Source organism: Aquila chrysaetos, chromosome 17 (assembly GCF_900496995.4).
Source record: "Aquila chrysaetos chrysaetos chromosome 17, bAquChr1.4, whole genome shotgun sequence".
In the NCBI taxonomy this organism is placed as follows: Eukaryota; Metazoa; Chordata; class Aves; order Accipitriformes; family Accipitridae; genus Aquila; species Aquila chrysaetos.
The window spans coordinates 20,502,070-20,515,724 of record NC_044020.1 but is presented as its reverse complement, the minus strand read 5'-3'; the positions used below and the strand labels follow the sequence as shown (position 1 = coordinate 20,515,724).

The following is a 13,655-nucleotide window of genomic DNA, read 5'->3' as shown; positions in this document are numbered from 1 at the left end:
GGGTGAGCTTGTCAGCTCTGGAGCTCCTGGTGGGCTCTGCTCACAAGGAAAACATTCTCTTCCTCTATCGGATCTCCTTAAGTAGGCCCTAATATATTTTTTAACTTTCTTTAATTTTTAGGGGACTAGGTTAGCACACTCCTGCTCCTAACCCTGAAGTGAGGTATATGTTTTGGCTTGTAGTGTCTAGGCAGCAGGCTGGGTTAAGACCCCCAAAATCATCCCTCAGCACTGCAGATCTTGTAGCTATTGCTCATCCAGGACATATTCCTTCCCATTTCCCTAACAAGTGCTGTGCTTTTCTTTGTAATAGCAAAGGAAATAAGTGAGGCTTAAAGGATTTCTTTTGTCCCCTCTGTATCTGTCTTTTATTCCAACCTGGAACATGTGCAAAAATGGCCTTCCCAAAGCCTTCCTCTTGTAAGTTTTCACCAACATTTCTCATGCCGAAGAGGCTCTTCAGCTTTCATTCTGTCCTTGCCTAGAGCTGTCCTGTATCTGAAAAGGCTGCTGAAAACCAGGAAGCCCTTCCTGAGAAATCAATATGCCCCATCTTCAAATGTGCATTTTTCACTAACCCTTTGAGTTTTTCATTTCTCTTCCTTAAGAACTGGCAACAGTGTGCTATAGGTTTGCACGTGATCTTCACAGTGGTACTTGTGGTAGGCTTTGTTATAACTTTGGTTTCTGGTCAGTTTATCCAGTGAATAGTCAGAATAGGAAGCGTTGAGCTTCCAGTAAGTAAATATCCTACAGAAGATACATATTGTGTTAGGTCAATGTGTTCTAACTTGGTGGCTGAGATGCCTTGATATATCCCTGCCTATTTATTTGAATTTTGTCAATATTCATCTGGTTAGGTTGTCCCCTCCCGCATCTTTGATTAGTAGGCTTTAGTGTTTCAGTTTTCTTTAGAAACAATAGCCCCAATAACACTTTTGTTTGTTCAAGCACATGCTTGTTGTTTATAATTTTTTTTTTATATCAGACCATGTCTGCTAGCATGTAGCTATAGGCAGACAGCTGTCTCCTGTTTGAATATGCAAGGCTTTATTCTTTCATGCGTGCTGGTGGAAGACAAATTCAAAACAGAGCAATAAATTAGCTCATTTTGGGGGTGAGAGGGAGTGGCAGGAAAAAATGGTTGTGTACAACTTACCTCCTGAACCTTCAGAACTGGGTTTTCACAAGTTTGCCTTGTCAGAAAAAGCACCTATTGCAATTTTTCCACATAATCCTTAGTACCTTCTGGTTAACAACAGGTTATCTGATGTGTTCAAAATGAGCTGGATTCATTTTCTTTATCCTGAATGCTCTGGGGGAAAAAAAAAGCCATATGCAGGAAGCAAAAAAAGAAGCACAAATAGAGTATATCGTAGGAGGCAGCTGCTGTTTGCCTAGCCAGTAGTTTAATGAGTTGCATATGATGATTCATTTAAAAAATTGTTTACTATGTTCCTGAGCACAGTACTGGAAAACCAAAGGCACTGACTGCTGAGCATCCATTAGTGTGTTGAATAGTTTGAGCTTCCAACAACCAAATTTTTGAAAATGTATCTAATCCTTTTCACTGCTGAAATAGCCATCCTCAAACATATTTCTTAAGGTATTTTTGGCAATGAGAACATTGTAGGGAAATTATTCATTCTGCCATTCTTTGAAAAAGGTAAAACTTCGACTTAGGGCAAGGGAAAGGGACTGCAGTTGGAGTTCTGCTTGTTTCCCTTGTGCCACTTCTCTAGCTTGTGTCTGTCGAGTTTTGCCAGCATGTACTTTTTCCAAGAGTGGAATTACAAAACATTTCCCTCCAGGTTGAGCAGTTGCTTAAGGTTTTCTTCTAGATGTCAGGCGAGATTTTTCTGAACTTGGGAAATAATGATGTTGTTCTCTGATACAAAGGTGTGGCCACACTGGCTCCCAACAGGCACGCCGCTGCATCAGAACATGTCTGGGGAAGGGAGGTGGTTGCAGGCAGCAGGAACATCAGTACCTTTTCTCATACAGTCACTGAAATAGAATCTGTTTTATTTTGCAGCACATTTTAATATGTGGAAGCTAAACAACATCGTTTAAATTAGTCCACTCTACTGTCATCAGTATGAAACTCAACTGCATTGCAAATGAAGGAAGTGGGATGGGCAAAAGGTGAGGCTGAATGTGACCTACACCTCTACCAGGTATGTGCATGTGATGCCGAACAGCTGTGTACTGCCCATGGTTCTCGCAGCACACCTGGGTGTTCTGGAAGGGTAGGTTTAGCAAGAGGTCCTCTGTTGACATTATACAGAATCTTCTGCTCTTTAAACAGTAACAGCAGGCGTTTCTTCATTGGTGCTGGTTTGGGGATATGCGCAGGAGACTATAGATTTTTCAAGGACAATAATGAGATCGTTTTGTTTGCACATCCAAGTTAAAATGGAATCCCTCTGAGACAATGCCTTCTGTGGCAATTGTGCAGACAGCTGGCAGCTTTTGGACACCCACAGCCAAATGGTGTTCCTGCTGCACCTTGTTGCTTTTTCTCCTTTTTTGGTCTCTGCAGTGTGTAGCTTGATGCTGCTTCCAGAACTTAAGTGTTACCAACAGCATGATGCTGAAAAGGCTGGTAAAGAAGTTGTTTAATGTTAAAACTTAATCCTCTACCACATTCCTTCACTTCCAACTTAGAATTTCTTTTGCTCTCCTGTCTCATCTTCCCACTGTCACTGTATACAACCTGCCATACTATGACCAGTGTTCTGTTTGCCAATTTAACCCCGTCATCATGAGATACCCCAGATACTCAGACATCAATTACCTCCAGAAAGAACAAGTGCATGTTCTATGCTTAAATAGGAGACTTAGAATTTTTTTTTAATCAGCAAAAGTGCTTTTAAAGCTAAATGTTTACAAACTAAAACTGAAAACTTCCTAAGCTAATGTAAGTCTTATTTTGGGTATCTACAAAGGAATCCTAGTAAACATAATTCTGCATGAAAACAGTGCCATTAGTTCTGTATTTTAACATAATCTTCTAATCCAATGTGTGTGTTTAAAAAGTCAAAGCTATTTAAATCTTTTAGTTGTACAAAACAGCCCAATTTACTTTCAAGCTGCCCTGCAGTTTTACCTCGGTTGAATAGCTGCTACATGTATTTATGACTTAGCTTGACATTCATTACCTGTCTTTAAACACAGAATTTATGATACTGGAAACAAGATTCTTTTCTGGAAAAATCATGGGGAAGTGGAGAAAACATTACACCGTCAGCTTATGAATGTAATCCACTGACATTCTCATTTACACATCACAGAGAAAGGAACCCAGAGCTTGAACCAAGTCAGTGACGTTTTTTAATCTTCAAGAAAAACCCTCAGCTGTCAGATCCTATCTGTACCAATATATGTTTTGATCCAAAAATCAAAGCCCAGGGGACTGCTTTTTATTTATTCTTACTGCTCCTCCGTATCAGTAAACAGTTCCAGTGGTTCATTTTCAAAGATGAATAACTGCCTGTGTAGAAGTGATTGTTAGTTTTCCAAGAGAAAATGAAGACTTTACAGAGAATTTTTTTCTTTTGCTATATAGCAACATGAGTAAAACACTAGAAATGGGCCTGACTGCCTTAAAGTATAAAAATAAACTGAGTAAATGGCATAATCACGTCTTTTTTTCCCCCTACATGTTACTAACAAGGCTCACTTGAGATTCAGTACCTTGCTTTAATCATGGAGACATCCATATTTTCAGTGAACTTTATTGATAAAATAAGTTTACTGTACAGTACACAATTCTAGCCATAAATTCTTTTCAAGCTATCTGCATTACAAAAATAACAGGTATGCAATGAAAAATAGTCACTCCACACACTGTGAAGGTTCTTTAAAATCCTAAAGTGATCAGGTCAGGGGAATGACAGGGGAGACGTATCAAACGTGAAGACGAGGAGTAGATAAATTAAGTCACATTTTTTAATTTACAAAAATAAACACTAATCAAGCATTATTTCATAATAGAGCAACCTTAAAGAACTGCCACAGACTAACAACCCTTCAGATTGTATTTGAAAGACAAACCAGCAAGTCAGCCATGAAACTGCATTCAGCATTAAATGGATATAAATGCCTCTGATATCAGTCAATGGCTGAAAAGACAATTTTAAAAAGAATAACTTAATCAGCTGAACCCAAAATTTCTCCTAAGTTTGCAACAACAAAACACTCCATTAAAAAAAAGGTGTTGCTTCTGATAAGTCACCAGCTTGCAAGCTACTGTAGAAATGCAAAATCTAAATTATAGAAGCATTGGCAAGGTTTTACAGATAATAATAGCAGACAACTTTGTGCTTGAGCTAAAATGTTCCCCCAAAAATTGCCCCCAGATGTTTAGCAAGTTTGGAAATGGTTAAAAGTGGTTTTTTTTCCCCATACACGAATGTCCTCAATTTATTCTTAAGCCTAGAAATAAGCTAAGATGCTCTGGAAAGAGATGTAGCAGTTTCTCCATTTATAAAAAATGCTGTGAAAATTTGGAGAGTTTGATTTATCTGTCCTTTCAACTGCATCTCCTAGCATATGTATTAGTTAATTGAAAACTAGCATTTATTGTTTCTGCTAAACACTCCTTTCCTACCACTTCACTTTTTTCTCTTAAAAGCACTACAGGAAGGGGGGTAGCAACACAACAAAAACACTGAGCTCCCTATAAATTAGTTCACTGGTCACTGAAAGGTCACCCTTAGACATGTGGTGTATTTACCTTGAGCCCAGGGAAGCTGTACTGAGTCAAAGGAAGTTGTATTTAAAACTGACACACTTAAAAGTGCTTGATGCTTAATTCTTTTTGCATTGTTGTAACTGAAAATCAACTTTAAGTAATGTTGATTTCAGAAGAGGACTTCAACTCATTTTGCTAGGTGAGTTATTAAACAGCCAAAATACTCAACTGTGGGTGGCATTTGTAGATCTACAATTTTCTGTGGCTGAAAGCTTTTACTCTGCCTCTCTTGAGTATGCTTTCCAAGTAAAGAATACGTTCACATGCTGGACAAAAAGTGATGATACACATCTATACTAGGAATGTTCTTGCTGCCTTGACCAAGAAGTGATAATGTGACAAACAAAAACCAAATATGAATTATTTCAGCACCTCTTTACTACAAGCCTGTCTTGTGTAGCACTTCTATCGTATCCGCATATGATATAAGCTGCACTTTGATCTACGAAAGTCAATTCCTCTTCACTTCTGCAAGTATTTCGGGATTAAAAGCAAGCAGTCTGTTTCTCAGTATAGTATTGAAACTTTTCCTAGTGCAAACGTAACATGTACCTGAATCTTATCTAAAACCTTCCTGATGACTAATACTTCAGAAAGAAAAACAAAGAGTATTGATTGCAGGCATGCAGGCTGCCAACTTTGCCATAGAGCTTCTCCCTCCTTCCCCTGACTACCTTTGTGCTGCTGCTGTTTGGGTGCCTTCAAATTGCCATTTCCCAGTTAGGAAGTCTGGGCAGGCAATTGCAGAAGAAATAGATGGGACTAAATGTGGCTTCTTACCTATAGAGAACTGAGCCTGGTTTCCTCTCATAAAAGTAAAAGCTAAGGCAGAATTATACTATGCTACCTGTGTTCCAGAAAGCAATAAAGTGGGAGCAGCTCTTTTCATGTTTTGAAAATACGATTAAGTATACCTATTTTAAAGAATCTTGTTCAATTTTAAAAAAATAAATATTGAACAACTGCAAAAGCATTGCTTACATTTAAACAATTGGACTTATATTTGAACAGGATACCCCATGGCTAAATAACAGAAACCCTTAAGTTTTATGCTGCCTATGTACCCTTTCCATTAAACAGGTTTGTTGCAAAATGAGAATTTATTAAAAACTTACTAAAAGGAAAAAAGGTAATGTGGATCATGCACAAAGCATATTCATAAGCTACTACTTTTTAGCCAGAGATCAGACTTTAAATCTTACCTGTATTATATAATAGGTGCACTGAAACTTTGTATGAGCACTAACTTATATAAATTATGTTGAAATCTTGTCTTTTATCTGTAAAATGACTTCATATAAAAATAATTCCCAATTCAGTAAGTGCATTAATCCATTTCCTACTGAAGTTAGATCTATGGCAATTAATCTGTCACTAAGGTTTTTGTAGAATACCAATTTTAATGTATTTTACACAGTATAAAAGCCACTCAACTGGAGTTTAAGATGCATTAGCTTGCTGGTGCCCTATTCAGTAACAAGTGCTTGACAAGTGACCCCTGATACTCTGTTTGTAAAGTGTGCAATTGAAGCTTGTTGACTTCCACAGTCTTTAGCTTTTCCTCAGGCTCAAATCACTGCTTGTTACTAATCCTGACAGAGATGTGCTCTCTGATGCATCTTCTTTCTTGAGGTTCAGAAATGATTCTCTAGTTATTTGAAGAATTTCTCTCAAGCCTTTGTTTTCTTGCTGTAACCAGAGAAAGAAAAAGGCATTTAATAGACTCCAGAAAGAAGTCAAGATAACTACATAACCTCCCCTCTATTCCAAACATATGCATAAGAATTAAAATACTGATTTGCAGTCAGGTAGTGCTGTCTTACCTTCTAAAACTAAGAACATTAAGTTTCTCAACCTCTTGCTCTCTTGAATGGGTATTAAGCATAAAAAAAAAAAAAAAATCTCAAAACACCAAGACGGGTAAGAAAAAAGTAATTAACTTCAAATGTTGCATTTCAAAAAATATCTCCTGTTCTTTCCACACACCCTGTCCCATAATGAACTGCTTTGCTAGCACTTAATCAAAAAGCAGTAGTGTTGATCCTCCAATGCTAAGCAACTGAGAATCTCCCCAAAGGCACAAAATTATTATTAAAAAATTAATAACAATATTTAAAAGCCAAAGGTGTGGGTATTATTATTTGTATCCTAGCGTCTTATTCATTAGGATGAATCTGTATTATTTTCTAGCTTTTTTGCTACACAGAGACTTAAAAAAGAGAAAGCTTAAGCCAGTATGTAAATACAAATCGCTGATTTCTGGTCAACTATGCAAGACTTGACAGTAAGCTACAGTGGGGAAAACAGTACTTAACAGTCCTCCCAATAAGGAAAGTGTAATAAAATAGCAGTGTGAGTGACTGGTGCACTAACTCGCAAGAGATACAGTAACTCCATGTAAGTAATTGTGGTAACATTTCCTCCCTTGCTATTTGTGCCATTGATGTTTTGATTTCATACTTACCTCAAGCTGAATGATACGTTCCTGCTCTTTACAGCCATGCTTTTCATCAAGTTCAATAGCTTTTCTCATTACTGCTGCCATTTCTGTAATTTGGTCCACATGCACTTGCAGCTCCTGAGACATAAAAATAAAATAGTAACAGCTTTAGTAATATATCTTCTGCATTACTAAAAATAAGCAAAGCATTAAATTGCATTTTGACTGCTGTGCCACTTAATAAAAATGTGAACACAGGCCTCTATTTGAGAAAACAAGTTCTCTGTAACTTTACAGCATAAGTAGTCACTGTGGTCCTGTTACTTAAATAAATCTGGTTTGCCACACAGTGATTCCTTTTATTAGAATTTTATATATGCTTAAATGAGTACATCTTCCAAACAGCTCCAAGTCAGCCACATACTTGCTCTGACAAAGCCTTCCTGTGTTGCAAGAATTGATGTATATGATTTTGGATATGCAGAAAGACTAAACTCATCTATGAACAGCAGGGTATGTGACATTCTTTCCATTTGTTTGAAACTTGATCTCAAGTCCAGTACAGCCCATGGGTAGGCATTTATCTCTTAAAAAGACCAGGTGAAGTGGTCATCCTTACTATGTCACATATTAGGAAACTCGGATCTGTCCTTTGTTCTTTTTTAGGTACTTTTTTTAGAATCTTTTTTAGATTCTTTTTTAGTAGGGTACTTTCCTATTAGAAATAACTACAACATCTCACTGAAAGATTCAAGATGGAGGAAAAAAAGAGCAGTAGTTCGGTTTGCTCTTTTCCTGTTCCACTACCAGGAGTGCGATGATAGGAGCCATTAACATAGGCGTAACAGCCTTTGCAAGGAAGCTAGATTTTAGACAATCTTCACTGTTTGCAAGGAAGTGATCTCTCACCTGGACCTTGCTGGTTCAGCTGACGGTTTATTTTCTTGCTGGCCAACCTACCAGTAGGAAATGCTTAAAGGGTCATTACTGCTTTTCCCCTGCAGATCTAGATAAAGAGCCTATGCCTTTGGCATTCATTGCTGTTCAGCTAAGCCAAATATTTTAATGGTATTTCCAGAAGCTTTTATTTTTTATTGTCTCTTCCTCAAGCTGTCTTTTATTCCAACTCTATTATCATGCCAGCCTATCCATGTCTGACCTGACCTTTGGACAAAATTCACAACAGTTACTAACTAATACTGGGAAAAGCAGAACAGTAGGACTGAAATGAAGAACAGCATAGACTAACGTTAAATCCCACCTTTAAATTATGAGTTTGACTGGAGGTCCATACATCTAGCAGATAATCAGCTTGCCTTTAAACTACCAGAAACGATTAAACTAACATAAAGAACTGCCTCACTTGGAATCATAAATTTTATCTGACCAAACCAAATATACTTTACTAAAATGAACATCAGCCCTTTCCATCCTTTCCTCTCTGCTATTCCAATTGTGAAAGCTATAGTTTAGCTGTTTACTCCTTAAATACCCACTCACAGCGGCAGGGGGGGACGGGGGTAGAACTTGCTCTGTAAATCTTTATTTTCTTCTCAGTTTGCAGTGAAGGTGATTACATGAAACATTTTTTTCAACAAAAACCTAAATTTAGCTTGAAAGGAAGCTGTGATCAGTGATAAAAGAATGAGTTGGCAAGGATGTACCCTTGAGAAAGACTGGGAAGGAGTTAGTGGTTTTTAGATATACTGCTGTCGTCCCTACTTCCTATTTTGCCAGCTTAGTTGGGCTCTTGATCAATATGATTTAGGGCCTGTTCCAAGGTCACTAATGTTAAATCAGATGCTAACACAAAACTGTAAAGTTCTAATCTGGAAGGCAGATGTGTAAAACTTAAGTACTGTAACACCAAAGAATGCAGTGAAAGTGTTTCTTTACAAAGATACCCTCAAACATCTACGAACACTCTTTGTATCTCTCTCCTTTTTGTTTGCCATACATTGTTTTTCTTCTTCTCTTTGGAGAAAAAAACCAAAGCCACACATGTTTTTAGGCCTTGTTTCAGCTGAGCAAATTCAAACAGCACACTTCGATCAGGGTCATTACTACCAAGACACACTTTTCTCTTGCATACAACACTGCTAAAAGAAATTGTTTTTCTATTTAAAGGAGGTGCTTGTTGATCTGTAGAATTCAATGATTTTTTTTTTAACAATCTTTTGTAAATAGGCGCTGAAGCTAATAGCTGGCACTTGAGAAAACAGTGATGACCGGTAACAGCGAGATTAATTGCTTAGGTAGGATGGATTTTTTAGTTAACAAGAAAGAAGTATTTAAAAACTGCTTCAAGATTGAACAATCTTACTGAATGTGAAAGCTGATCAGAAGAATAAATAATGAAATTCCAGAAATCCTAAGTGTTAGGTTAAGGGTGATAAATCCTCTTAATCAGCCATTCTTGTGGGATCAAATTTAACCAAAATGTTGAAGCCTAAATCTCCTGTTTAAATAATACTGTTTGATATTCTTCTCCCTGCCCCCCCCCCAGCTTTTAATCCATGGAAGTGTTCTTAAATGAAATTTCAAAGTTCATTTCAGGACTGATATAATTTTACCTCTTATTTTGGTACTCCTAAGGCTGTAAGATATGTTATACTATATTGCTAAGCAACTTCTTTTGAAAAGGATATATACCTGTCATTTTTTAGGAGTTTATGTTAAAGTTGTAGTTCTAATCCAGTATATTTTTTCATAACAATTTAAGTGGTCACATTGATTTCACAGCACTAATTACATATACGTGATTTTGTAAGGAGATAAGAAAGCATCAAATTCTTAAACTTTGTTTTCCCAGTATGCAGACCCTAACTCTGCTTTGCAGACTCAGTTTGTTGAGGTCAAAGATTATTAAACAGCTAGAACTAATGTTTGTGTACACAGTTACACTGCTCTCTGATGCTTAAGTTTCATTTACAATGTAATGTAAGACTTTGTTAGAAAGCTCCTGTTTAGATCTTAGCAATCTAGAATAATGAGTTTTCCTGAAAATACATTGAAAAAGCCTAAACTATACATTAATGCTACAAAAACATATTAATCTTATATGAAGCTGCTGAATACTTGTATATACCTCACTCATGATAGTTCACAAAAGTGATGCTTAATGGCACTTTGCTTTTCTAGTTTTCAAAAGCCATAAGAGGAAGCACGCCTAATACCAGCAACTTTCACCACCCTTCAAGCATCTCAGGCTGCCCTGGATTCTATTTAGCAATCCTGATCAGTACTGAAACAAGAACCAAGGGTTGAAGCAGGAAAGAGGAGAAGCGTATGTTCAGTTATTCAATATTCAAAAGGGCTTTTAAAATACTTTTTAAAAATTTATGATATTTAGGGCAAAAAATATTTGAATATTGAATTTAAAAAGCTTACTCCTCCTACTCTCCCCAGTAAGCACAGGTTTACTAATTATTTGTTGGAGTCACAAGTATTGGTTAAAGCCAGTCTAAATGTCTGAATATTACTGAGATCTGTGGCCACCTGGAAGTATAATAGGGCAGTTGCCTTAAAGACCGAAGCAAAACAAAAGTAACTTAAGTAGATACAGTAATGAAATGCTACTTGTTAAAATCTTAAATAAATGAGAAGCTAGTAAGGTTGACTTACTCGACTGATCAAGTTTCCTGTTCATGTTTCATGGACTGGATTATAAAAATTAGGACTTTTTAGTACAATGATATAAAAACTGAGACAAAGTAAGCTTTGAACTGATCCACTACAAACTAACTTAAGTGTTAACTAAAAAAAACAAAGGCAAAAACCCAATTATTACCTTGGAATGTTGCTCTTTTAACTTCATTATTATACTTGGATCATCCTTTTTGCTCGCCATAAGCAACCTAAACATCTGTTCTCTGTACTTGCTCATTATGAGTTCCAAAGCAGACTGATGTTCTTCAAGAGATGTGCGTAGTTCTACCAACATAATTTTAAATTCAGTTAAAGTTTAACAAAAAAGAACTGAAACAAAATGCAAAAGTACTTCAGCTTGAGAAAACCAAAATAAGCCCCTAATTGAGTGTCCCCTCTCCTTGCACCATAAAATCTATGTAGGCTCTGCAAATGTCTTCACTGGTGATTGCCCTGGGTAAATTCTTGTTCAGTCAGAAACAGAAGGTCTTTTGTTAATATGCCTTCATATTCAGTCCCTTTAGCTGATATAAGCCATCTTGAGTGTAGCTTAGGAGCTTTACTCTAGCCGCTATAAGCAACATTGTACAAAAGCTAGAAAGAAGTTTACAGATCTGTTTTAATCTGCAGCTTGGTAAAATAAGAGTTAAAAAATGCTTGCGTTCAAAATATACTAAGCCAAAGGACAAATAACTCCTGAGATAAGACAAGATTCATACAAATTGAGATCATTGAATCCTTTGCTGAATGTAACTGTTAGAATACCTAAAGTATTCCAGGAGGAACAGTATATTTCTAGTGTACAGAATTCCAGAATGAATTATAATACTGCACTTACACTAGTACTTGTCCTGACTGCTCCTAAATTAGTTATTTTTAGCAGTGGGAAAACACATTTCCAAATAGATACCTATATTGCAGAATTAAGTTCTATTTATCCCCTCACTTGTGCTGAACATTAGATAGGGACTGAAAAAGTTGATTTTCCACAACTCTCTGGTTTTGTTAATGATAGTTGCAGTGGTTGGACATTAGGACTCTTTATTAGATTGCATTATGATCAGTTAAACTGACAAATTGAGATTAGAAGAAAAAATTTCTTCTACAACAATTTTTGGAGAATAGGTCAATGTTAAAAGTCTCACTGATTCCAGTGGTGCAAGCTGGAACTTGAAAAGGATAGAATATTTACATTTTACCTTTATTTTCCTGTTGCAATTCCCTAATCTGTCTGTTTTCTTGTTGGATACCCATCACTAATGTAGACCGAGGGCGATGTCTTGCTACTTCATTGAGCTCTTGAATTTCTTCTTGGTACTAGTTATGAAAAAAAAAAAAAAAAAACCAAAACAAACAACCACAACATATTTGAGTAACTGAAAGCAAGCATTACTCAGCAAGTCACAAAGGACCAATTCTACTGTCAAAGTCTGTAACCAGCAAGATAATGCTTGTTTTTAAACAATAATATCAAACAAACAAAAACACTTCTGAAGGTGTTGCTAAGATACTGCCCTTTAGAGACACAAAAGTATCACCTTTGTTTTTAAACAAGTTTCATACCTCAAATGTGTGTAGTGGGCATTATTTAACCTTCAATTAATGCAGGTCAAATTCACCATCAAGTAATTTAAAACTGATATACATATGGTAAAGAAAAGCCATGAGGTATTAACCTCTAGGTGTTTACTGTGGCTTCCCAATACCTTAAACCACAAGGTTGTAGGGGTACAATTCACATGGACCTGAACGAATGGATCCTGACCCTCAACAAATGGGTAAATTTAATACTCTTGATTTGAAGTTATGAAGCTTCTCCATGGCTAGTTTTACAAGGATGAAGCACACGCAGGGCTTTATTATTTTACAGGCCCATTAGCACGTCCTGTGTTCTATTAAAATGACAGGATGAGCTCCCATATGGAAAGTCAGTAGACACCTTTATGTCTTTCCAGAAGTTCTCTAGTGAAAGTCACACTCAATCTAACAACATGCCTTGAATAGCTTAACACCAGAATGGAAATGATCACAAAAAAGGCTAAGAGGCCACTCTGAAACAAAAGGAGACAGTGAAAAGATAAATTATTCTGAACAGAAGAAAGCATGACAGGGCCTCTGTATGATTAAAGGTGCATGTTGAAATTAATAAAACAAGTAGTATTTCACGGAAGCACAGAACACAAGACACCACACAATGGTTTGTAAGATACCAACCCTGTTTCTACTAGTGTTCTTCAAATAAATGCTAGTTTTCAATATTTAAGCTAGAGTAACAGTGAAAACTTCTTCGCAGGATCAAACTAAATATGTAAAAAACCCTATTTTTAGATCATAGTCACACCTATAATGAAAATACTTAGTATGGTATTAAAAGATTAAACAAATAACATACTAATTCTACATTGTACAGTAGCACACAGAAATGATTTTATGTGTTTCCAAGTCATTCTTTTAATGGAGTAAACAAAGTTGGAAAACAAACCTGTTTCATTGCTTCAACCCGCTTGTTAAGAGCTGTAGTCTGTTCAATAAGAGCTTCTGCTGCGTTGTCATGTTCCCTTAGTCGTTCCACCAGTGCTTTTGCATCTGCCAAGGCTTTTTCAATCGTGCAACTCATTTCTAAGGATTAGAAATGCATTATTTTCACAACGCCACCTGTTTGCTATACAGAGAACAGCTATCTATGTGATACATATGTTATTTTTTTCTTAGTCTAAAGCAGCTGAATACAACCTTTCCCTCAAACATCCAGGCATTTTGTTGTCTTTTAGGAGTACAAAAAATTTATATATCTTAAGAATCACCTGAAGT

The 13,655-nt window shown here is 36.5% G+C and overlaps 1 protein-coding gene across 3 annotated transcripts in view; it reads right to left on the bottom strand.

The window, feature by feature from the left end:
• Positions 1-3,721: 3,721 nt before the first annotated feature.
• FGFR1OP2 (FGFR1 oncogene partner 2) overlaps positions 3,722-13,655 on the bottom strand; it is a 13,459-nt gene continuing 3,525 nt past the window's right edge. For all 3 annotated transcript variants that reach the window (XM_030041050.2, XM_030041051.2, XM_030041052.2), the window contains exons 2-6: positions 13,327-13,463; positions 12,044-12,161; positions 10,987-11,129; positions 7,221-7,334; positions 3,722-6,445 (exon numbers count right to left, since the gene is read on the bottom strand). In XM_030041050.2, the coding sequence (XP_029896910.1) occupies positions 6,308-6,445; positions 7,221-7,334; positions 10,987-11,129; positions 12,044-12,161; positions 13,327-13,463 (650 nt within the window). In that variant the 3' untranslated portion in view covers positions 3,722-6,307. The remainder of the gene's footprint in view (positions 6,446-7,220; positions 7,335-10,986; positions 11,130-12,043; positions 12,162-13,326; positions 13,464-13,655) is intronic.